The following is a 20,698-nucleotide window of genomic DNA, read 5'->3' as shown; positions in this document are numbered from 1 at the left end:
TTGTTCTCTAAAATACAAATTTTACTTAAGTAAACAGCTGAGGGCTTATTATTGAAAGCAGAGTGTCATTTCTTATGTTTATTAAATAGTAATAAACAGGAAAAAAATTTATATCTCTTCCATGATTCAAATGCAATTACAATAAAGCACGGCTTATTAGAAAGTTTGCCACTCATATTCAGAGTGACAGGTATTCAAAGACAAAGTAATGCAATAAAAAACATGTAAATAGTGAGCTTATAAAGAATAAACCCAATAGCTACACAGTATTAATATCTTGTATTACAAAAAGGACAAGAATTAAGTTTTCTGCATTCTAAAATAAAAAAATACAGCTGTAGTTTAACATTTTTTTCTATCACAATCCTTTCCTTAAGAAGTGCATCTGACAAAAATAAATCTGTTAGCAGAACTATGCCCAAGTCCTGCTTTTGCTTCATTTGTTCATTTACATGCTTCATAACAATACAATAAAAAAAGTTCCATCATATTTTCAGCTCCCTTTTATAACAATATAATACACCCAAAGAAGAGTTTATTGGCTATAGCACAAAACCTGAAAATCCCTGGACATTGAGGAATTAGGGCTGAATTTATTCACTGATCAGGATGGGGGACAGTTTCCTGATAAGAGACACTGTGTTACGGTCGTCCACCAGGATTCAGAGTGAGATTAGCCATGAGTTCATGAACCGCTGCAAATATTGTGCACTCCCCTAAAAGAAAGGATGACACCTTAGATTGGGCTGTTCATCAGAATGTGAAAAATAAAGGATGACAGGCTAAAACAATAACAGAGACCTAGTATACTAATTGCTATTTTAAAATGGATATTGAGATTTTATTTCTCCCAAAAATGAAAATTCGGTCATCATTTACTCACCCTCATGTTGTTCCAAACCTGTCTGCAAGACAGGCAGTATGTTAGTCTCAGTCACCATTCACTTTAATTGCATCTTTTTTCCATAGAATGAAAGTAAAGGGTGACAGGGGCTTTCATTCTGCCTAACATCTCCATTTGTGTCACACAGAAGTCAGTCATATAGAATAACATGAAGGTAAGTAAATGTCAGTGTTCGTTTTTGGGTGAACTATCCCTTTAAACCAGGGGTGTCAAACTCATTTTTGGCCGCGGGTCGGATTGGACAAAGCGACATTGCTTGGGGGGCGAATACATTTTATATATATATCTCTCACACACACATACACTTGAACAAAAATTGAGACATGACATGAGAGCAACTTACAGAAAATCACATTCATTCTGCCGCTCCGAATAATTCAGTAAGTACATTCACTGATGGTTTGGTCAAACTGATTCAAAATGAGAACTAGTGAGCTGGTGAATCACTGTTTTAAAAGTACCAGCTCATAAATGCAATTTAATCATGAATCGGACTAATCCAGACACCGTGTTTGTTGTTGAGTACAGCCAGCCAACACAACGCAATTGAAAGGCGCACTGTTCTGGTGTTATTTTACGGTGTACGCTTTTTTAAGACACTACATTCAATTCAGACTTTAATCTCATAACTTGGGTAAAATATCATTTTTTTGTAGTGTAGTGTTTTTTTGGTAGTTCAGCAATTGAGCAAAGGAAAATTGGAGCAGAAAAAAAAAACAAAAACGGTTTTCATAGCTAACATTGGGGTAAAAAGATATAAAATAAACTTTTTTGCCCACCAGCCACAGTGACTTTGAATGCCCAATTTCACCAGCCACTTTGATTTTTTTTACCAGCTCCTTTGGTTATTCATAAAGGTATATAAAACACCACTTCTGAAGCCGTAGTGAATTATGACGACGCACATGACAATTCATTAATGTCGCTGCATGTCATTTACTTTGTATGGTTATGTATTCAGCCACAAATGTTTGGAATTAAGCAATGTTGCATTCACAATGCGTGTAAACGTGAACTGCTCCGTGGAAATAAAGCGAACTAAACTTAGAGCACCTCTTGAGATGGTCTGAGATCATTTGCAGCGTTCTAATGGACGACACTGTTCTTGCAGTTGCAAACTATTTTCAGATGACTGAAACAGCAGAAACAGTGAGCAATCTGCATGCAAGTGTTCCATGAGAAGCGCTGCGCTATGGGTGGCAGAGTGCCTCTGAATACACAGCGAATCAGACACTCATCAATGGCTTTATTCTTTCATCTGTTCTTCAAAATATAATCAAGTGTGTTTCTTAAAACGCGCATCTTTGTGTCTGACAGCATTTCTTGTCACATCAATCCAAGACTTATAAGTCGCCCGCCACAGAAATGACCCACTATTAGGTGGGTTGCTAATTTTTCTCTGAACAAAAGGAAAAAAAACGGAATGTATTTATTTCATTAACTAGAGCTTACATCACAAATACGCACAATTAGTTGAAGGGAGTCAAGCAATAATATTTACAAGAGAAAGAGAGAACCACTCTCTCTTTGGCTGGAGCTATAGCCTCAATAAACCTAACTAAAACTGAACATAAATGCCAAGAAACTGAAACCTGCTTAAAATTAATAACAGTTCAATGGGACGGAAACAATGCAACAGTTATTACATCTAATATATACCCTTGGACCAGTCCATGTTGTCATTATTTCTGTGAGAAACTTCACTGTGGGAATGTGTGGCCATGGAACTTGTGTCACCCTCAGACATATGTGGCGTTCGCTGATACACATGACTCTGCGAGCGCTGAATGTCCCGCGTAATTAAAAGAAATTCCACTGATGATGCAAGCTATAACATACATGCAACACCACAAATTTAAATGTTTATCTGTTCCGCTGTTGCTAAAAAAAAAAATAATAGTATGAATACCTCTTACCCAAGTTATAAGCTAAATCAGCGTGATTGTTTTCAAACATTAGCCTGCCTACTTATTTTTTCCGCCAATCATCCCGCGGGCCGTATGTTTGACAGCCCTGCTTTAAACAATGCTACTAAAAGATTCAGGAAATATCTGAATGTACATTATTAATAATGATTGAACATGATTAATGTGTTAACCTGGTCGTGGTGGATGGTGTTCATTGAACCTCCTGAGGATGGAGCTGACCATCAGGGCCGCGGCCCCTGAAGAGCTGTGCTGGCGGGGGATATCGGCCTGTTGGGTCAGTCCAGTGGCCATGTCATACACAATAGGCACTATGATGCTGATGTGTTCTTGGGGTACCGGAATCCTCTGGGTCAGCTGGAGCTGTAGAAGAGCATCTCTCCAAGTTATTACAAATAAGGAATCCACAGTAAACTTAAAACACAGCAGTACCAGTCCTTGGGTACAGTGCTAGCAATATGCTAGGAATAAGGTTAATCGCTTAAAGGAATAGTTCACTCAAAAATAAAAATTCTCCCATTATTTACTCACCCACATGCCATCCCAGATGTATATGACTTTCTCTCTATTGCTGAACACAAACTGAAATTTTTAAAAGAACTCCGCTCTGTAGGTGCATACAATCCAAGTGAATTGTGGGCAGAACTTTGAAGCTCCAAAAAGCACATAAAGGTAGCATAAAAGTAATCCATAAGACTCCAGTGGTTAAATCTATATCTTAAAAGCGATATGATAGGTGTGGATGAGAAACAGATCAATATTTAAATCCATTTTTAATGTATAATCTCATCCTTGCCCAGTAGGTGGCGATATGCACAAAAAATGCGAATCGCCAAAAACAAAAGAAGAATTAGAAAGTGGAGACTGATATTAAAAAAGGACATACATATTGATCTGTTCCTCACACACACCTATTATATCGATTTTGAAGACATATATTTAACAACTGGACTCTTATGGATTACTTTTGTACTGCCTTTATGTCCTTTTGGAGCTTAAAAATTTTGGTACCCATTAATTTGCATTGTATGGACCTACAGAGCTTAAATATTCTTCAAATAATCTTCATTTGTGTTCAGCAAAAGAAAGAAAGTCATACACATCTGGGATGGCATAAGGGTGAGTAAATGAGAAGAGATCATTTTTGGGGTGAACAATTCCTTTAAGGCCAAACACAATTTGATTGCTATTCAATGGACACAGTATTAGTGTAATTTTAAAATCCATTTTACTTCTGTAATCTGCTTTATTTCCAAGTAAAACAGGACATTGAATAAGAATAAATGTAATTGATTGGATTGATTAGATTGCAGCATGAAGCTAAGTGGTTTGAGAAGTGGTGGAAAATAAGATTTATTTAAGACATAAGCCAAAAAAGAAAAATAGTCTGAGGCCGAGCAAGTTAAATAAAATTTTCATAAAAGACAACAAAGATTTTATTTGGAAAAATGCGTACTGATGCACTATCAGACCAAGAACATGCCTTACAAAAGTGGATAGGATTAATTTTGTTTTCATGTTAACCTAAAATACTGCTTTTTGTAATTTTTGTAATTTGCTTTTGAATGGAAAAAATTTAGAGGTTGCCAAAATTATTTTTATTATGCAAAGACTTCAATCATTGACATTAGTGACTGAATCCCTTACGAAAAAGAGCATCTTGGTCTTGAGCACGACAGCAATGGTTCCTGGTGGGGCAATGGGAGGAGCGCTAGGGGGGATGGTCAGACAGAACTGCACATTCCAATTCAGCTGGCCCACCTGGTCTGGGAACTAGAGGGAAAATTCCATGGACTGATTAATTTTCCAAATCTATGCACGCAACACACACAAAAATAAAAAAAACAAACAAACATGAATGTGCTTACCAACTCCAATTTCATAATGCGAACACAGTCTCTGAGTATGTTGGTGGGAGCCCCCAACAATTTAGTAAAGGCATTTAGTGTGTTGTATTTAAAGGGTGGTCCTGCAACCTGTGGTAAACATGACAGAGAAAACTCAAATCATTCTTGGAAGTTACAAAATGTTAAAGAGTAGAACAAATTTCTAATGCAAAGAGTTCATGTCCTACCCTGGTCTCAAAGAACTTCTCTAGGACCTGCAGCTCCTCCTGTGACCAGGGTCCAGTGTTTTCTGGTGTGACTTTTAACTGCAGAGTCTGGTAGGATTTGGGGTTCAGAGCCACCCTACACTTCAGCACTTCTGTCTTAAACATGATGACACCTGGTTCATTGGAGTTCACAATAGTGAGCTGTGGATGAAAGGTGGTTGGTTAAAATACAATTACAGTGGACAAGCAGAATAATTTTACACTGAGACAAATATTATATGAGGATTATTATGTGGAAATATCAGACAGTGTATGACTAACATTGGGTTCTAACTGAATGATTCTCTGTAGGTGTCTCCTCATGATGACTGAGCCCAGGAAGCGTTCCAGAGGCGAGCACAGGTAGCTGCCCGCCAGCCCTGGCACCGGGCATGGCATGGGTGAAGGCAGCAGTAGCACATGCAGTTTACTGTGGGTGAGTATGGTAGGAATGGAGGCAGCCCAGGACCGCTGAGGCAGTTTACGGGGAGGGGGCATATTTGTTGGCATGGCCTGGGAACCTACACACACACACACACACACACACACACACACACACACACACACACACACACACACACACACACACACACAATGATTGATTGAACCAACCCAGCTACCACATATTGCTTAAAAGGAATTTTTCTTCCACAAATTAAAATTCTGTCATTATTTACATCAAGTCAAGCATGACGTTATGGTGTAAAGACTTTTTTGCATTGTGACCATTTTCATGATACATACATTTGCTGACACATACATTTTATAAAAGTATTTACTACTATAAACTATTAATACTAAAGATTAGATTATTATTATTTCTCTAATGTAATATCATAATTCATATACCTGTATAAATTTTGAACATGTTATAGATCTGTCTTTAGACTTACTTGTTCCAGCTCGAGGGGAGTGGGATGCATCTGGAATGGGTGAGTGCAAAGAAGGGTTGCCTGGTGACATGCCAGGGATTCGTGCCCCAGGGGAGGGTCCAGACACTTGTGGGGATCCTGGCCAGGTGGCAACCCTCGGGCTGGCGGACACCATTGTGTATGGTGAACTGGGGTCAAGAGTCCCTGCAATACAGATTAAAGACATTTAGACTACAATTCACCAACTTGATTACTGCTCTAGAAACACTGGCTACAGAATGGGTAGCCCATGAGCTATCACCATTGGGCACCTTGAGAAAAGTTTGCCCAAAAAGCACACACGTCAACATTTTAAACATTTTCTTTTGTGTTCCACAGAAGAAAAAAATCAGACGGGTTCGACACGACATTAGGGTTGGTAATGCTAAATGAGCACCACTTTACTGATGTACAGGTGTTCAAAATCATTCTTTTAATTAGCTTCTTGTGAAAATCTTCTGTGGTCTGTGAAACTGAAAGTTCCAGTCTCCTGATGAAGTTTACTGTGTTAGAATATTTTGCTGTTAAGTATAGTTCAGTGCATGAAGCAGGTCGTCTAAAGCAGAAACTCTGAAACCAGCATTTTTGACCGTGCACCTTGCACTTCGAGTCGCTTATGAGGTGCTGCACTGAACTGCGACTCACTCTCTATCTCAGCCACGCTTAATCTTTCTTCAGATTTATTCCCGACCCAATTATAATATCATAATGCATCGGGATATTGAATTGTGACATGTATCGCTAAATGCACCATATTGTGAGGTAGTTGGCGCTACCCAGTTCTATTTTATATACATACAAATTAGGGTTGCATGGTAATATTAAATTAATTAAATAATATACAGTCTGCATGCACTGCGTACTTCCGAATGACCGAGGTGCCGCTGTGCTCTCACGTCTCAATCAGCTCGCTAGCTCCCTGTCATGAATCAGCAGATTGTGAGGGTTAGGTTAGGGTTGGGGTATTAATCAACTTGTATTAATTAGCTTGTATTAAATCAACAACATCCACTGTATAAATGACACTGTCGTGCATTTTTGTTGTAGGTATTAAAATGTACAGTGTTATGAAAGATAAAGAAATAAATATACAAAGAGTATATTTTTAATCTTAATGCTAATATTTAAAATATTATTTCCTTTTCATGAACATTATGGATGAAAGATTATTCTCTTTTAAAGACAAAATAAGGCTTTGACATCGTATATAGAGACTTCAGAAGACCTGACGAAATTTCCAGTAAGGGAACATAGTGAGCAACGATGCTCCTTGGTTTTTACTGTGCATTCTGGGAATTGTTAGAGAGCGAACGTTTCAGTGCACTAGAACGATTTTGCGAAATGGCCAACTCCCTGACCAGTGCCCTAACTACGGACTACTGTCATCTACTACATACATATACACACACACATAAATGCAAACACACATGATGTCTGAGCCCCTGTAAACACTCACATAAACTCCTCTGTTGCTGCGCTGAGATTTCAGCATTTCATTTGGAAAGGGGAGCATATTAAAACAACCGTCAAAAACAGGAAGAACTCAAAGGTCTGCCAAAGTAAAAGCTCTATTCAATTGGATGCATGAAACTGATTACATTACTACTGCATAAACAAATTTAATGTTCAAAGTAGTAGCAATAATACTCCTACTACCAATAATTTAATTTTAAATGGTTGTGTTACTATTATTATTATCTTTAAGCAATATCACAAAAAAAGTGAATTTCAGCATGCTGCGATTCAGCCGTAGAAGCCTTGTGCCACAGGTAATCAGATTTTTTATGTTTTCATTAATACAGGGAAGTTCTGTTGTGCAACATTTTATTTGACCAAAAATAATACCAATTTTTGTAATAATTAACTATTATATTTTCATTTGATTAAACACCGTTTTGATGATAATCTATAATTTAAACATAAAACATGGAATCCAAAAAAAACTTTTAAACTGAAAATGCATAATTTGTAACTGCAAGACTCTAAGCAGTTCTTTTAAATCAAGCCATTTTCTGTGTAACTTCATCAGAAATCCGAGGCTATTTATTTGTTGCCTAAGTACCGATTTAGTATCAACGTCGAGGTACCGGGGCTTGTATCGTACCGAAGCCAAATTTTGGTATCGGTGAAATCCTAATAAAAATATAAGTTAAACGTGTCGTCTTTAGGAATTGACAGATTAATCAAATAATTTATTAAACATTAAATTACACACAGGTATACAGATGATTAATGTGTCAAATGATTTATATGTATTTTTTTTTTTTTTTTAAATCACTCAGTTAAGCAAATCAATCAGGCTGAATAGCAGTACCAAGTTTTACTTTGCATTTTACATGCATGTCAAAATCTAGAACAGGGGTCGGTAACCTTTTTGACATGGAGTGCCATTTTGTATCCCCACCCCCCCACCATGCAAATATGCAATTTTCCCCTTGTGAAAATGTTTCTATTTTGCATTTTTCTAATTTAATAGTTTATTTTTTCATTACAAATGATATTAAATAGTTCGAGTGAAAATTTTGTGCAAAACCCGATGATTATAATATAATCATGATCCTGCATGTGAATTTTCAGAGCATCTAAAGTACTTCAAGGAAAGAAAACCTGTCCTTTTGTGTTGTGTTGAAGTTAATGTAATCCAATCTACATCTTGATATAATGCTTCCTCATGATCACGCAGCGTGTTTTCATCAGATGAATGGGAGGCTAAACACTATTAAAGTGTGACGAGACTCACGCTGCATGTCAAAGCCATTCGTGCATCACAAGCCGATCAATTATTTAGCCCTTTTCAGTGAATCGCACCTGCAAAATCCTAAAACTTTATTTCCAGATTAGACACAGATTTTTGAACCCCACCATGTGGGTTTATATTTTCTCTTTTAATCGTTTAACGTAATTTTTAATGTCCACGGTTTAAGGAGGTTGTACCTGTATGCTGGGTTGGAAATCTCAAGGATTAATAGTGGTGTTTTTCTTATTGCATTACATGTTGTTCTGAAAGCAAAAAGAAACCAATGAAACACAGAATGTAGGCTGTCATCCGCACAATCTGACCGAAGCAAAGCGGGCGCGTTTACTCGTGCGATTAACAGAAAGTGCACGCGCTGCACAAGTCTGTTGGGTATATTGCAGTCTCGTCACATTCTAACTTTTGTTCAGCCTCCCATTCAGCTCATGAAAACACGCTGCGTGATCATGAGGAAGGATTACATCAAGATGTAGATTGGAATGGAGGTGCAGAATTTATTTAAATAAAATAGTCTACTCCTCTCTCAAAATCGCTGGCGTGCCAGTGATTACCCCTCCGCGTGCCAATGCTGGCACGTGTGCCATAGGTTGCCGACCCCATATCTAGAATATAATCATGCACATGATTCAGATTGCTTTGTCGTCCCAGTCCCACCAGTCATTAAAACAAAGAGAAGGAGAAGATTATAAACGAGTGCAGAACTATCAAGCAAGTACCCAATTGAGCTCATTACAACTGTCAGATGTCTTTCACCAGCCTTGACCCTGCCCATCAACATCTGAAAGCCCTGGACCGCAGAAGAAAGAAAGAAAGCCAATCAACAAAGCCCTGGATCGAGGCCTCCCATGCACTTACCATGCGGGCTGGCAAAGTTGGAGGTCTGCCCCATAGAAATGCCCAGAGAGGAGGGAGAAGGGGTGGGCCCAAAAGGAGAAGGGGCCCGCAGAGCTCCACTAGGGGAATTGGCTGCGTGGATGTTCCCTGCACACAATTAACCAATCAGTGGCCTTGAAAGAGCATGTCTCTCCCGTTCTTGCACGCTCACTTTCACACACTGAAGCTAAAGCAGGTCAGGAGCTGCAGGGCCCGGGTGAAGATGGGTTGAAACGTGTATGACTGTTGACATGCTTCTCCTCTTTAGATTGGTGCATTCATCTCTGCATTCTGTGCTTGGTGAGCATGGTGATGATATCAACACACACAGAAAGACAGACCGATAAAAGCATGCATATCCACAAGTAGGGAAAGCTGGTGGGACGCTTTTGCAATGGGTCGACACCAATGAGAGAATGCTTGCTTGCTGTCAATTCTCAGCCTCCATGGTGGCATGACCAGCATTTACAACACGGACAGAGCAAAGGACAGTGTTTTACACTTGAGACACACATACATACCTGGAGACTGTGTTGCCATCATGGACGGCGAGGGAGGCACGTGGTACGGGTTGGGGGGCGATGTGAGGGGCGGGTAAACCCCTCTGCCTGGAGGCTGCGTCTGTGTGTGAGGCATGAATGTGTCATCCATGCTTATCGGGGAGGGAGGGTTGTCGTCCTCATTGACTGAGCGCCTGCGGGCGTCCTGGTTACTGTCCACAAACATGTTTAAGAATGTCTGTGGAAAAGCACAGAAAAGTCTAAGCAATGTATACTGCTAGTCCAATAATATTTTTCTGTCAGGTTTCTGCCTTGGTTTGAGTCTGTTTTTCATACATACAGTTTGGGTTTCGGCCTTCAGGCTGCCTGTGTACCTTTACTAGGGTGTCACCTGAAATTCTCTACCCACCTTCAGTCCGGGGGCAGGGTAGAAACCTTCAACTATCTTGGTGTTGTCAAAGAGACTGTAGGCCCCGTCACGGATGGCTACCACACCTCTGCTTCGGCAGTAGATGTCAATACAGTACATGTTGCGAAAGGCCAGGCGGATGTGTGTGGGTGACTGGGGCAGGATGGAGAAGCACTGGTAAGCTGTGTTGGTCCTTTGGGTGAGCCCAAGCATTGGCACTGTGGGCAGCTTGTTGATGGCATTGAGAGGAGCTTGAGTGTCTGAGAGTACCTGAGAAAAGAGGAATTGTGTCAAACATTCAGAACTACTTATAGCTACTAATGTATAGTGATAGACCAATATAAATTCTCTAGATCCATTTATCAGCTGATAACTGCCTTTTTTGTGGTTATCGGCTGATGTCAGTGCTTGCTTGACCAATTAACAGAAGTGGAAGTTACCCCTTATGTCAGTCCAACACTTACTAAGATTCTAGGCCAGCTGATAATGCACAATTATTAGAAAGTTAATTTTAAGCAGAAATGGTACATTTCCGTTCCGGTTCCAGCGTTCTGTTGCCTCCTTTCGAACTGGTAACCGGTTAGAATGAAATTAAGGAACTGTTAAAGGAAACGTTCCCCCAAAAATTAAAATTCTCTAATTTACTCACACTCATGCCATCCCAGATATGCATAGGGCTGTCACAATTATGAAATTTGGCTGACAATTAATTGTCAAACAAATAATTGCAATTATGACAATTGTATGTTTTAGGACTGTGAAGATTAATTCTCTCTTTTATGGCTTTCATGATAAATTGTATATATTTGCATAAAATTCCCTTATTTGGGCATTCAAATGTGATTTGAATTTGAAGTGCACATAATCGCAGTTCTCAAATAACCGCAGTTAGACGATTGTTTCATAATCGCGACAGGCCTAACAATGGACCAAAAGCGTACCATGTTTAAAAATTAACTGTTTAAATTATTAAATGTAAATTAAGTTTTCCAGTCATTTAGTGAGCAGAAACGCTGTGGATACCTGTAGAAGTTGCACTACATTGGGTGTCTTGTTGAACATCTCTTGAAGCTGGTGGAGAATGATGTTGTGGCAGTTGCTACAGCCTGAATTGGGCCCCACAGTCCCCAGGGCCAGAAGGTAACGCTGGGTCACCGAGTTCCATTGTATCGTCACCTAAAGCAGACAGGATAAAAATTGTAGCAACAAGTCTGCTTTGGTCTAAACCTTGAAAGAAAAAGATCTTCTTTAAAACTATTATTATTAATAAGATAACATTAAAATGAAAAGTTTTTTTACCGAGCTGCCTTTGGAGTTGCCATAACACAGAACCAGCTTCCGGTAATTATACAGACGTATCTCTGAGAAAAGGCTCAAATAAGAGGGCATTTCTGGAGATTGTAGATTAATAATGATTAATGACAGTTTAATTCTGTGCATGCTGCTTTACTTCAAAACATTCCTAAGTCATGTATTTTCTCTAGGTATGAGAATCTAAAATCATGAGTAATTTGTCAGCTAACTGATAAATTGTAGTAAATATGTAAATAACGGCATTAATGAATGCAACACTTCAAATGTCAATACTATGTAACAAAACATACTAACTACAAGCAATGTGCCAAGTGTCTAGTCATTTTTCTGAACTCACTGAAAGTCAAATGCAACACAAAGTCAGAAAAGACAAAATTCAACATATTTGGTATAACATATTTTCATATAAAGCTGGAATGTATATGAAATTGGACCGATGATATTTCATTGTGGTATGTGTACCCAGTGCAAAGTAGGGCTGCAATTAATGATTATTTTGATAATCGATTAATCTAACAATTATTAGAACGATTATTCGACTATTTTGTGATTATTGCTACGATTAAGGCGCTGAGAAATGCCAGTTTTGGAGTTTGTAATTATTTACATGATCTGCTTCCGTATTATTTGAACTTTAATAAAGCTATAACGCATTAAATATAACTGTATTTAAAATGTAACGCCGTGGTGTTTCCTTTAAAGACGCTCGACACGCAAGTTTTGCTTAAGCGGAGCGGCAGCTCCAGCTCCACATATTCCACAACGACAGTGCTTCTGTATTTTCTTATTTTGTATTTTTGCATTATAATTCCCCTCATACTTTACGATCTACATCACCTGAAGCTGTTTGGAAAGTTTGGAGTGCATCTGGACTGTGAGCTGTGTAATACTTCTCAGTCAGGCGCTAACTGCAGTGCTGCTCTTGCACATCATCATTAGAGTTTGTGATCTAATTTTACATTAAATGAGATCAAATGACTATTCGACAAATATTACCGACGACGTTGTCAATAAATTCGCCTAATCGTTTCAGTCCTAGTGCGACGTGACAAAAATAGCTAAAAATGTGACAGAAAAAAAGCCTTGTCGCATCATTGTTGACAGTCACAGCTGGTTATGACAAAAGCTTGGATTAACACAGAAGAGATGCAATTTATTGCTTGTCCCATTGCGCTTGGACAAGGTGTAACAGTGGTACATACCAGGTAAGGAGCGTGAGAACTCCAGAACACATTCATAAAGCTGACTGATGCTGTTCCAGTCATTTAAGAACATCTCCACCACCTTTCTACCACCCACTGGCTCTGACAGGGGATTCTCATACATCAAGTAGACATGCCGCATGGGAGCTGGATCAACATACACATTGATTATTATTATAAAAAGAGACAATTTATTACATACCCATAATTGTATCATTTTGCAAGCTGTTAGCATACAAGTTACAGTCTTTACCTTGCTCTTTACTAGATGTGCTGTTAAGAGGGCAACTGTCAAAAACCAACTCTGCCACCCAGGTGCGATTATTGCGGCCCTGCAGTCTGAATGTGCAGTCCAGCAGGGTTCGCTCTAGAGCTTTCCTCGTTTCCTCGCTCACTCTCTTACAAGGTGGAACTCTAAAAGACAAAAGAAGTAATTACTATATTTGACAATTCCGAAAACAAACTGCTATTCAAATTCATACGAGCTAGTCTGGTTTATCAGCTTTGTCAGAGATGCTGAACTGATAGTATACAGGGTTATATCTTACTTCAGAATACGTATGGCATGGCTACAGCCATCTCCCTCAACCTGAACCCCCTGATGAGGAATATCCATATTGGACAGCTATGCAAGAGAAAAAGGCAGGGACAAAGAACATTTAGTAAGCAAAATTTTTTTTAAATTAAGCTTTAGGAAAGAAAGCAAAAAACACATCTCTCATGCTTTTGCCTTTTTATGGATATGTAGTACAAAGGATGTACATAACTACGTATTATAAAAATCAACACACTACCAGCATGCTAAAAACCCCCTCTGTGATGTTTTGTCTCTAAATTCATCCCCTTTAAAACACTGCTGCTAAAAATATTAAAGTTAATCCTGACCCACTCTGATCCAGTACCTCACAGCGTAGTCCAATGAGGGGCATGTTGGTGTCACACATGGCCACCAGGTGGGCCAATTCCTTATTGAAGGCACACATCTCTCCTGACCTCTTGGGTTTTTTCTGTTCAATGGCATTTTGCTCTCCTGACAACTGTGGAGTGACCAAAACAAGCTTTTCTATTACATACAACAGAAAACAGATAACATTACAAAAGACCCATTTTACAGATTCAATAAAAAGTAATATTTACTGCGAAAGGCCCCCAAATAAAGGTCATTTAGAATATATAATAAATATTATACTTTATACTATTCAAACACATTACATCCTAAAAATATAGGCTGTCTGAAAATGGGAAAATGCTGCCTTGGAGTCTGTTTTCAGAGGTAGGATGAAAATAAGTTCTGAGACCAGTTTGACCAGTACCGGAGACGGCAGTTCGACAAAAAAACGCAACCAAACACATACAGGTCAGCTCCCTGTAATTCTCTCTCTGTCGAACTGCCATCTCAGGTCGGCCTTATCCCTCTCGGGAATGATCAGCCTGATTAGGGGCTGGGTGTGCAGAATCACAGCCCGGCCCCGCCCTCCCCTGCCACAACAAGTTAAGCTCAAATCAACAGCATTTGTGGCATAATGTTGATTACCACAAAAAAATCGTTGTCCCTCCTTTTCTTTTAAAAAAGCAAAAATTTAGGTTACAGTGAGGCTCTTACAATGGAAATTAATGGGACCAATTTTTGGAGGGTTTAAAAAGGCAGAAATGTGAAGCTATTAATTTTATAAAAGCACTTACATTAATTCTTCTGTTAAAACTCATGTATTATTTGAGCTGTAAAGTTGTTTAAATCATCATTTTTGATTGTTTACGGGTTTTTTAACATGGCAACGAAGTTGTAAAATTGGCTATAACTTTACACAAAAAAGGTTAGTAAGTGATTTTATCACACATGTTATCAAATCATGTTAACTAGAGCCCGACCGATATGGGATTTTTGAGACTGATACCGATTTTAGAGAGGGAAATTTCAGCGATTACCGATATGGTGGCCGATATGTTAAATGTTTGAGCTGGAATGAAAACAGACCTTTTCTATGTGGATTTTTCACCAATTTTGCACAGATATGACTATACAAAGGTACTCAGAAGGCTGCTTTCTTAAATATTTTTATCAAAGAATATTTTACATATTATACATTGTCAACAAATTCTAGAAATGAACACTGGGAAAATAAAGAATAAATAAAAATACAATAAATAGCTTAATAAACATCAGTACTATATGTTTACTATGTCAATTGCTGACCATTAAAATAAATAAAAATAAAACAAATAGCTAAATAAACATCAGTATTACTGTTTAGTATCAGTCAAATGCTGACCGTTTAAATAAAGAATAAATAAAAATAAGTAGCTAAATAAACATCAGTACTGTTTAGTATCAGTCAAATGCTGACCATTAAAATAAAGAATAAATAAAAATACAATAAATAGCTTAATAAACATCAGTACTATGTTTACTATGTCAATTGCTGACCATTAAAATAAATAAAAATAAAACAAATAGCTAAATAAACATCAGTATTACTGTTTAGTATCAGTCAAATGCTGACCGTTTAAATAAAGAATAAATAAAAATAAAATAAGTAGCTAAATAAACATCAGTATTACTGTTTAGTATCAGTCAAATGCTGACTATATTAATACTGCCGAGTCAAGATAAACAGTGGCAGCCGTGTTACACCATTTTCTGCTATACAAGTTCAGGGGAAACTTTCAACGATGGAAAACCAGACTTCTAAATATTACATTTTATAAATGCAACGACTGGAATTGTTCAGTTGAAGGGGGTACCAAACTGTGAATCCTGAACAAAACAGTTTGGTGAATACATGTTTACTCATTAGCTTCCACTCAGCTGACAACAATGAAAGTAGCTGCGTGATTAGCTAGTTAGCTATAAGCTCGTTGTCACGAAGAGTACAAGATGGACGTTGTTTATTTTACTTTCCAGCATTGTGTCTCACCAACTAGGTAACAACATAGCATGAAATCAACACTCAGACACAATCCACCACTGCACCATTGTCTGCTGAGCTGCAAAAAGATGCTCTGATGTTTACCTTTCAATCTGCTACATTACTGACTGCACTGACAAACTATAGCTGGCTAACAGCAAACAGACATGAGTGACATGGTTGTCAGGGACAGGGTTAATGTTATATTAGTTATATTGAAAAGGGAAAATGATGGGGTCATTTTTTATTAAGTTTCCAGTATGTATTTCACAAACTAGTTAACTTACCAACACACAGCTGAACTCCGCCCTGTCTGCAGAGCCACCGTCAGCTCAGCTCTGTAAACAATGGAGTCGGAGCATGCTCTGCTGGACAAACTACGCTATGACACCAATTCTAAAGCATTGTTTTCCGCATTATGTATGTTCTGAAAAAAGTTTTCATATCGGCGCATATCGGTAAAATATACGCCGATACCGATATTTCGGTGATAGGCCAATCGATATATCGGTCGGGCACTAATGATAACATGCATATTGTTTATGTCGTGGCTATACAGTTGAAGTCTTAAAACTAATTTAACCACTCCACAGATTTAATATTAGCAAACTATAGTTTTGGCAACAATCTACTTGATGCATGACAAGTAATTTTTCAACAACTGTTTACAGACAGACTATTTCACTTTTAATTGACTATATCACAATTCCAGTGGGTCAGAAGTTTACATACAATAAGTTAACTATGCCTTTAAGCAGCTTGGAAAATTCCAGAAAATGATGTCAAGCCTTTAGCTTCTTATAGGAGTTGTACCGAATTGGAGGTGTACCTGTGGATGTATTTTAAGGCCTACCTTCAAACTCAGTGCCTCTTTGTTTGACATCATGGGAAAATCAAAAGAAATCAGCCAAGACCTCAGAAAAAATATTGTGGACCTCCACAAGTCTGGTTCACCCTTGGGAGCAATTTCTAAATGCCTGAAAGTACAACGTTCATTTGTACAAACAATATTACGCAAGTATAAACACCATAGGACCATGCAGCCATCATACCGCTCAGAAAGGAGACGCATCCTGTCTCCTAGAGATGAACGTAGTTTGGTGCGAAAAGTGCAAATCAATCCCAGAACAACAGCAAAGGACCTTGTGAATATGCTGGAGGAAACAGGTAGACAAGTATCTATATCCACAGTAAATCGAGTCCTATATCGACATAACCTGAAAGGCTGTACAGCAAGGAAGAAGCTACTGCTACAAAATCACCATAAAAAAGCCAGACTACAGTTTGCAAGTCTGATGAAACAATTTAACTCATTGGCCATAATGACCATAGTTATGTTTGGAGGAAAACGGGTGAGGCTTGCAAGCCGAAGAACACCATCCCAACCGTGAAGCATGGGGGTGGCAGCATCATGTTGTGGGGGTGCTTTGCTGCAGGAGGGACTGGTGCACTTCACAAAATAGATGACATCATGAGGAAGGAAATTTATATGGATATATTAAAGGCATCAGCCAGGAAGGTAAAGCTCAGTTGCAAATGGGTCTTCCAAATGGACAATGACCCCAAGCTTACCTTCAAAATTGTTGCTTACCTTCAAAATGGCTTAAGGACAGCAAAGTCAAGGTTTTGGAGTGGCCATCACAAAGCCCTGACCTCAATCCGATAGAAAATGTGTGGGTAGAACTGAAAAAGTGTGTGTGAGCAAGGAGGCCCACAAACCTGTCTCAGTTACACTAGTTCTATCTGGAGGAATGAGCCAAAATTCCAGCAGCTTATTGTGAGAAGCTTGTAGGAAGGCTACCCAAAACGTTTGACCCAAATTAAACAATTTAAAGGCAATGCTACCAAATACTAACAAAGTGTATGTAAACTTCTGACCCATTGGGAATGTGATGAAAGAAATAAAAGCTGAAATAAATCACTCTCTCTACTATTTTTCTGACATTTCACAATCTTTATTTTTTTTTCTCCCCAATTTGGAATGCCGAATTCCCAGTGCGCTCTAAGTCCTCGTGGTGGCGTAGTGACTCACCTCAGTCCGGGTGGTGGAGGACGAATCTCAGTTGCCTCCGCGTCTGAGACCGTCAATCCAAGCATCTTATCGCGTGGCTTGTTGAGCGCATTACAGCAGAGACGTAGCGTGTGTGGAGGCCCACGCTATTCTCCGCGGCATCCACGCACAACTCACCACATGCCCCACTGTGAGTGAGAACCACACATTATAGCTACCACGAGGAGATTACTCCATGTGACTCTACCTTCCCTAGCAACTGGGCCAATTTGGTTGCTTAGGAGACCTGGCTGAATCACTCAGCACGCCCTGGATTCAAACTCGTCACTCCAGGAGTGGTAGTCAGCGTCAATACTCGCTGAGCTACCCAGGTCCCCGACATTTCACATTCTTAAAATAAAGTTCTTAAAATAAAAACAGGGAATGTTTTCTACGATTAAATGTCAGGAATTGTGAAAACCTGAGTATAAATGTATTTGGCCAAGTTGTATGTAAACTTCTGACTTCAACTCTACTTTTGTAATAGTGAGTATTTTAACATTTACGGATTCGCCCCATTTCACTTCCATTGTAAGTGCCTCACTGGAACCCAGATTTTTGTTTTTTTTTAAAGAAAAGGAGGGGCAAGTCAAAATAAATTTGTGTGGTAACCAATATTATGCCCCAAATGCTGTCTATTGAGCTTAACTTGTATCGAACCCGGAATATTCCTTTAAGAGTCCATTTATTCAAAAACGCTGTCATTTAAGCCGTTAACTGATAAGGCAGCATAACCCTATTGTTGGCCTACATCACCCTGCTCTATTTTCAATTTTTGGTTAATGTACTTGCAATCAGAAACTCTTTTGGAGCATCTCCCTAGTTTTCAGCACCTCTAGTCATAAGCTCTGTGTCAAGTTAAACATAGTTTGAAACTTTAAAAATCACGTCTCGAGATTCCCACGGCTTCCAGCTGTCTTTGAGCGCAAAAGTGTGTCTTTGGACGGCTGAGCTGCCTGCTCGTTTTGACGAGACGCAACTGCCTGTCCAAATGCCCCCTACTGCATTAATGTGGATAATCAAGCTTGAACTGCTTCGATAGTAGGAACATTCCTCATTTTGGAATTTACATACAGGTCAGGGGCATGATTAATTGCATTCATTTTTTAATGCACTATTTTTTATATATAATTAATTATATTACAAAATCAACATGTTAAATCGATAGCCCTAGTTATAACATTATGCATTAACTGACCGTTTTTCCCACTAAAGACAGTGCTCTACTGCAGATCCATACAACAGAACAGAGTATTCGATACTATTTCGTTCAGCATATTTAGATCAGTATACCTTCCTCTTGGCCCCAAGCCGAACCATTCGACCAGAAGAAATGTCTTGCACCAGCTCCTCCAGGTTGGGCTTAAACTGCTGCAACAGTTGAGCTGATGGCAGCCCGTCCTCTCCCTCCAGCTGACTCACAGACAGGAAGTAATACTTATACTGCAGCTCTGTGGGACTGCTGGCCACATCAAACATCTCCACCACCTGAGGAAAGATGATAAGATGTTGAGGAACAATCTTTAAAAGTTTTACACCATACTCTACTGTGTGCACACTGTTTACACTTACAATGAAAGCATTGTAGGCAATCGCAATTTTGTTTAAAATAATGTTTTCGGGGCAATCATTTCGAAAATTTTAATTTATTTTATGTGGTTATCAACAGTAAATGTAAAAAAAATAAAAAAAATAAAAAAACATTTGTTATTATTCCATTTGTTACAAAAGGAAAATTCCTTGATGAATGAAACAGAGGTATTTACAATATAGTATTGTGGAAGGCGGGTGAGTCTGATAAAGAGGCGATGTTTGGTTAGGTTGCCCACAGGGTGAGAGGCTGAATTGGACAGATGGAGAGTGTCTGTGCACAGTGTGGGGAGATGTTTCACAGACTGTCGACATCTCTGCTCTCCCAGCCAGAACCTATTGAAAACAAAATAGACTTCCATCAGCCACTGTTACTGTCACAATGTAAACACAACAAGAGCAGAAAAACAAAAGCATACTTTAGCTGCTGTAACCATGTGACGACACGCTTCATGTCATCGTTGATGTTCTTCTCAATGTCGTCCAACATGGACTGATCTGGAAAGAGTCAAACAAGGCAGGTTAAGTCCGAAGAAGTCGATGATATAATTTGCTCAAATGAACTGATGTGTGCCTCATCCACTTGAATGGATCTGTGACTAACCGACTCCATAGAGCATTGGCTGAAACATCCCAGAGTGCAAATCAACAAATATGTGGAGACACTCAGATCGGCCACAGGGCTCCAGTATTGGTATGACCAGTGTGGGAAGGGCAGTCTCTATGAAGGCTGAAAAAAAAAAAAAAAAAAAAGTCTGTTTTATAGAATAAATAAGGTGATATACTGTATAAATATACAAATTTGCTATAAAGTTCTCATACTTTAATGATCTCAAATCAGACTAGTTAATCCCTGCAAAGTCCACAACAAGCACTGGCAGGGTGAAGCTCTCTGTGGTGTAAAGGTAAGACTCACAGTTATCACTGGGGTTGCTACTTTTCAGGATGGCTTTGAGTTCCTGCAGCTTCTGATTTGAGCGGGCATGTACACTATCAATCAAAAGCTTTTCCACTGAGAGATGATCAATCTGCAGAAAGAACAAGCATTCAGACATGATGAGCTCTTTCTTGTTTTATTACATCTATTGACAATCACCTTCAAGGCCATACTCACTTTCATGGCTCTTTCCATTAATCTGGAATCACAGGCAGGCAGTGGAGGCTCATGGGAGATCTGTAATGGCTTGGAACCATCAGTTTCATCAATTTTGATGGTGACCTTGTTCACAGAAGCCGTGCCAGTCTTTCTACCCAGGACCTGTTGACT

At 38.9% G+C, this 20,698-nt stretch overlaps 1 protein-coding gene across 3 annotated transcripts in view; it reads right to left on the bottom strand.

Annotated features, from left to right (window-relative positions):
* Positions 1–63: 63 nt before the first annotated feature.
* LOC127447210 (mediator of RNA polymerase II transcription subunit 14-like) overlaps positions 64–20,698 on the bottom strand; it is a 28,292-nt gene continuing 7,657 nt past the window's right edge. Inside the window, exons 9-30 of one of the 3 annotated variants that reach the window (XM_051708871.1) lie at positions 20,546–20,696; positions 20,348–20,459; positions 20,036–20,161; positions 19,851–19,929; positions 19,608–19,767; positions 19,135–19,329; positions 13,788–13,922; positions 13,434–13,510; positions 13,139–13,299; positions 12,886–13,032; positions 11,669–11,760; positions 11,393–11,545; positions 10,370–10,639; positions 9,982–10,198; positions 9,443–9,568; positions 5,815–5,997; positions 5,204–5,442; positions 4,904–5,083; positions 4,698–4,805; positions 4,477–4,602; positions 3,003–3,192; positions 64–716 (exon numbers count right to left, since the gene is read on the bottom strand). In XM_051708871.1, the coding sequence (XP_051564831.1) occupies positions 643–716; positions 3,003–3,192; positions 4,477–4,602; positions 4,698–4,805; positions 4,904–5,083; positions 5,204–5,442; positions 5,815–5,997; positions 9,443–9,568; positions 9,982–10,198; positions 10,370–10,639; positions 11,393–11,545; positions 11,669–11,760; positions 12,886–13,032; positions 13,139–13,299; positions 13,434–13,510; positions 13,788–13,922; positions 19,135–19,329; positions 19,608–19,767; positions 19,851–19,929; positions 20,036–20,161; positions 20,348–20,459; positions 20,546–20,696 (3,301 nt within the window). In that variant the 3' untranslated portion in view covers positions 64–642. The remainder of the gene's footprint in view (positions 717–3,002; positions 3,193–4,476; positions 4,603–4,697; positions 4,806–4,903; positions 5,084–5,203; positions 5,443–5,814; positions 5,998–9,442; positions 9,569–9,981; positions 10,199–10,369; positions 10,640–11,392; positions 11,546–11,668; positions 11,761–12,885; positions 13,033–13,138; positions 13,300–13,433; positions 13,511–13,787; positions 13,923–19,134; positions 19,330–19,607; positions 19,768–19,850; positions 19,930–20,035; positions 20,162–20,347; positions 20,460–20,545; positions 20,697–20,698) is intronic. The other 2 variants (XM_051708872.1, XM_051708874.1) reach the window with 2 other exon arrangements.

Source organism: Myxocyprinus asiaticus, chromosome 10, assembly GCF_019703515.2.
Source record: "Myxocyprinus asiaticus isolate MX2 ecotype Aquarium Trade chromosome 10, UBuf_Myxa_2, whole genome shotgun sequence".
Lineage (NCBI taxonomy): Eukaryota > Metazoa > Chordata > Actinopteri > Cypriniformes > Catostomidae > Myxocyprinus > Myxocyprinus asiaticus.
This window is presented reverse-complemented; position numbering and strand designations above follow the sequence as displayed.